The 5459-nt window shown below is 33.3% G+C and overlaps 1 protein-coding gene across 1 annotated transcript; it reads right to left on the reverse strand.

Moving 5' to 3' along the window:
• Positions 1-1212: 1212 nt before the first annotated feature.
• On the reverse strand, positions 1213-4261 carry TRIADDRAFT_23982 (uncharacterized protein; the record flags this gene model as incomplete). The annotated part of the gene is made up of 8 exons (XM_002112055.1): positions 1213-1368; positions 1527-1689; positions 1891-2050; positions 2255-2456; positions 2546-2845; positions 2979-3098; positions 3224-3702; positions 4102-4261. The coding sequence occupies 8 exons, from the start codon at positions 4259-4261 to the stop codon at positions 1213-1215; spliced, it is 1740 nt and encodes a 579-aa protein (XP_002112091.1).
• Positions 4262-5459: the final 1198 nt, after the last annotated feature.

Below are 5459 nucleotides of genomic sequence, written 5' to 3' on the forward strand. Positions count from 1 at the left end.
ATTTTATTAAACTAGTAGAAGATATACCTGACAACTGTTCATATTCTGCTATGTGACAAATTATCTTTAGTATTAAATTATCGCAGATCAGCAGGCATCTGAAGTTACGTTATCATTTTGAGGTTGTGTTTGTTGATTATGTCTGTTTATACGCAGCTTAAGTACACATTTTAAGATTTATCGTTTGCCATGGTAGTAAAAACCTCAATGAAAAATGATAAAATGCGAATATAGCCTTTTGATCAAGAGATAGCTTCCGTCTTGCTTTATTGGTACAAGTATAGCAATCGAATTTTTGAATTTAAAGACTACTAGCGCCCTTAAGAAATAGATAGTGACAGTTTGAACCATTAATTTACTTATTATGAGTATTCATAACTCCTATAATTCAATGCGAGATTGATCTCGCTTGTGTAGGTGCAGGACTGTTACTAATTTATCAACTGTAGCCAAATTTCTTTAAAACAGGAAACCCTTCAATGTACAAAAAATTACCGTCGATACCCCTTTTATAAACTGAGGTTAACATTTTTACATCTTCAATCGTATCCAGTAATTGCAAAATATTATTTGTAGTATCCAATCACCCCTCTCCTATTTGCGTCACATTAACATTAACTGTATTCATGTTCGAAGCACATTACGCTTAGACATATAATTAGAATTTTAATACGATAATTATAAAAGTAAAATTCTTTTAACTTTTTCGCTGTTAAATAAAAATGCACCATTACTAGCGTAAATGATTATAATTAAGCTATCTATAATCTATTAAATTAGCGTACATTCTTCAAGTCGCCAAATCAACATATGTATGCTCAAATATCTATATGGAACTAAATTATATAGAATCTTGATATCAACAACCAATAAACAATAGTTTATAGAAAACCGTATTAAAAAAATATCAAGTAAATTTTATTGAATTAAGTAATACTAGAAATACAAGAATCTATAACCACATGAAATTTAGATCGTTGTTGAATGATATGCTTATTTTAAATACTGTAGTTAGGATTATCATTTAAATATGCCAGGATGAAAATCCAACATTGAATTTGATAACATTACCACTATAAGTATTAAGTAGACTGATCAGAGCAATGTTAGCTACCCATATTCCAATAAGTCATTGAGTATATATCGCCAAAGGTTGCCCAATGGGTATTGCTTCTTAATTATATTGTACTAGTTTCCACACAGTTGTCGTTACTATATTACTGTTTCCTTCTTACCCCCTGAATTTTCCCTTCTCGCCTTAAAATAGTGGATAAGCGTTGTTACGGGTATTGTGAAAATTGGTAGCAATATGACGCAAATCATAAATGCGGTTAGCCATCCTGGATACGGCATTGATCCTCCAGTAGCCTAAATAACCAAAAAATTTTAAAATTTATTACTTTACTTTTAATTTGCAACCGTATACACTATTCGTAAGAATTGGCGCGAACTTGTTCAGTCTGAAGTAATATCTCATATAATATAGCTTAGAGTTTAATCAATTTATTACATCACCCAGTCATTACCGTTTCTCTAGACCAGGTACTGTATTTTAAAGTCGTCTGAGCCAGCTTAACGACAGTAGCAATTAGAACAGCAATGATTGACACTGGCGTTATAAAATACCAACAAGCTTTCCAGTACCAATTAGGCTGAGATCCAGTCATGTACTCAATATCATCACAGAATCTGAAAACGATAGAAATACTTGTAATACCATGCCTAATTGATGTCAGATATATAGTACTGTAATTGCAATCTTAAACGATGGATCATAAAAGCAAAACAAAAAACTGCTATCCGAAGATGAAATAATTTTAGATTGCTGATCGAAAATAACATAGCAAGTACCCTTACAGTGCTCATAAAATGTGCATTTAACCAGCTCACCTTTTCATACCATAAGCAAATAAAATTCCGGTTACTTCACATAATGCGATAACAAGTAACGGAATCGGTAGGCTCATAGCATCAAAGACTTCCACAAAATAAAGACCCGAGCGTTGTGTGAAAATGAAGCCAAAGAAAAATAGACCGATGCACATTACACCTGTATTGAAAATATGACGGCTAGTTAGGTATAGTTAGAATTATATCAATATCTAGAGAAAATTTCGCATAATACTTTGATATCACAAAGTATGCAAGAGGAACTTTTTTATGCAGTGCAAACATTTCGCCAAATCTTATTTTGGAATTTTATTTCGAGCTTACACGCACACATAAGGCTAGCGTAATACAAATTCTACTGTACCTGCAAGAATTTCTTTCCTAACATTTCTAAAGTATGAAGAGTCGGAGAGGGTTGTAAGAATTGTTTCTAGTGCACCAAAAATACTGTCAATACCAAGAGTTAACAACATGAAATAAAATATTATGGACCAAAATTGTGGAGGAGAGAAGCCAGCAACAATATCGGCAAAAACAATAAATACGAGACCTGGACCGCTACCGACCTTTATATAATTCATGTTTAAAATTTAAAAATAGTAATATTAGCACCGTTTTCTGATACTATCGATGTTGTTATTACAAAAGTAAATACCGAGTTGAGATAGTCAGCAATTTTGCATTTATTCAAAGCAGCTTCCATGCCCATCGTTGCATTAACTGAACTTATACACGCATCATATTTAGTAGTAGCCATATGACCCAGCACGGAAAATACAACAACAGCAGCAAAAAGCGAAGTACAACAGTTGACTAGCGATACACAAACTGCATCTCTTCCACATTTATTCTTGACTGGATTATAACTAGCAAAAGCTATTAGTGAACCGAAACCAGCACCAAGAGAATAAAATATTTGTGTTGCAGCATCTAACCAAACTATAGGGTCTCGCAGCTTATCAAACTAGTCCATGTCAATATGTTAACAAAAGTAATCAAAAAATTTTATTTCGAATTAGTTAATTAGTCTAATTAGATGTCCTAGGTATGCTTTACGCTATACCCTAAGATATATTATAATCCTCTACGAAACTTACATTAGGCGTTACTAAATGCAATAAGCCATTTCCAAATCCATGCAATGTAAATCCACGAATCATAAAAATGAATAATACCAAATACGGAAATGTTGCAGTAAAGTATACAACCTAAACGTAGGATACAAAGGTAACGTTTTATACTGGTCAGTTCTGAACTCTAAATGTTATTAAATAGCATTAATAATATGGTATAGGAATTAGCTTTATCTGTGTTGATAAATTAATGGTAATACCTTTCCAGATGATTTGATACCCTTTAGGATACTCAAGTAACTTATAGCCCAACCACCTAGCATGCATAAAGTTAATTTCCAGTATAAACCACCACTGGTATTAATGTTGTTGGAAATATCGTTTACTTCACGGAAGAAAAAGTATACAACAGGGCTACTTTTTGCACATTCTCGAATAGGAAGTGTAATATTCGATAGGGGATCAGGTGAAGCATACGTGGGACAGCGGCTCCACGGTAAAACTGCTTGGAAAGAACTAAATAAATAGAATAAGCAGTACGCAATGATGATGATATAATAGGACGCGGCCACAATAGATACCATTAAGCCAGCTATTCCAACACCTTTCCATTTTGGAGAAATAATCTTCCAGGAGCCGACAGGACCTTTGCGTAGTCTTTGACCAATAGCCAACTCCAAGTGAAAAATAGGTATTCCCTCGATGATCAACATAATGAAGTACGGAATGAGGAAAGCACCTGAAAAAATCGTTTACCGGAGTTTGAAATTTTTTACATACTAAACATGATTTCATTTATTATTGTAGTTCAAATTAAAATTTGAAATAATAGTCAACGAAAAATTGAACAGAAAAGTGCTATATTTCGGTATAGGTAAGACTTTTAATTTCGATTAATTGAGCTACGAGTAGGTAGTACAAAATTCAATAATTTTTGCGCTTCCAGCAGCAAATAATTTGGATGGATACATAAAATCACTTTAAAGTTACACTAAACATATTATACAAAATCGTGTATATCAATGATAATAAGTATACACGCTTTGAATTCCTCCAAGTCATTTAGAAGAGCTTCAGCTTTAATTTACTACTGCGGTGGTTATAATTAACAAATTTGAGGATATAAAAGTTCAAATACCTCCGCCGTTCTTCTGTACCAGGTAAGGAAACCTCCAAACATTTCCTAGACCGACGGCAAAGCCAATAGTAGCCAATAAAAATTGGACTTTATTATCCCAACGTGGTCGATCATCTAGCTCTTCATCATCTCCTTTCCCATCAATCGTACTCAATCGCATCGATTTCTCGTTGCTATCTTGAAAAAAGGTTGTCTCCTTGCCCATTATAAATTTTAAAATATTCTTTTATCGCAACAGCAGCTAAAAAGAATTCTAGCTATATTGATAGTAATTTAAATTAGTTTCTAATGGGTTCAGTTTGATCTTTATCGCAGTAGCAGCCGGCACGAATTTAGCTATATTAATAGTAATGTAAATCAATTTTAAACTAGTTTATACAAGGATACATATGCATTACAAGTAGCGAAAACATTTTACTATCAGCAACGAAATATTATTGTCCGAAATAAGCACATGGCCAAAGAAATCGATTTAATATAGTTTATTACAGAGATATCGAAGCTGGAACCTAGAATTGCGATCAAAGCAACACCGATGAGACCTTCAATATATCGTACAATTACTATATTGCATCATCTTAAAATCGAAATCACGTGTGACTATAACATCACCAATTAGGAGCAGAAAGAAAATGTTTGAAAATCTTCATTTCGTAATGATTTCTATATTCCTTGCCATCAGCGTCAATAAAATAAGAACTACTCTTGGTTAATCCTTCCTCCTAATTTACATCGTGAATTAGCACCGTTAATCTTACAGGTGTTTTCGGTGCCTCATTCTGAATACTCTGTCAGTCTTCTACGCGTTGCTCATTAAATTTAAGGACAATGCACGTAAATTTTGAAATACGCTATAATTTATCTTATATTGAAGTGGTTACAAGTTGTGTACGGCTGGTACAAGATCAAAGAGCATTGTAGACATGATTCCTTTTAATTGAGCTAAATTCTGGATATACTCGGTAAGGCTTTACGTTGTTGGGCTTTACTTTTGTTGATGCTGTGTAAATAAAACGATTGAGTGTGTGCATTGCTTCAAATTTTCGCTTTCATCCATCACTTCTGGGCAGTATTTAATATATACTACAGTAGTTACGCTAGTAAGAGTGAGTGATGAAATCGACTATCTATTTGTAAATAAAGAGTTGATTCGTAGATTACCGTACATTTAATTAATGAATATTTTCCCCACCATTGCCCATGACAACATCTACTACCAGTCTAATAATATACTATACAGTCGGAGAGTACTCTACGTTAATTTTTTATCAACAAAATCGCGATATAAATAAAATTGGAGCGCAAACGAATGGAACGATCTCATTAGACTATACCTCTATAGTTCCGAAAACAGAAAG

This window comes from Trichoplax adhaerens, genomic scaffold (genome assembly GCF_000150275.1).
Source record: "Trichoplax adhaerens TRIADscaffold_4 genomic scaffold, whole genome shotgun sequence".
Lineage (NCBI taxonomy): Eukaryota > Metazoa > Placozoa > Uniplacotomia > Trichoplacea > Trichoplacidae > Trichoplax > Trichoplax adhaerens.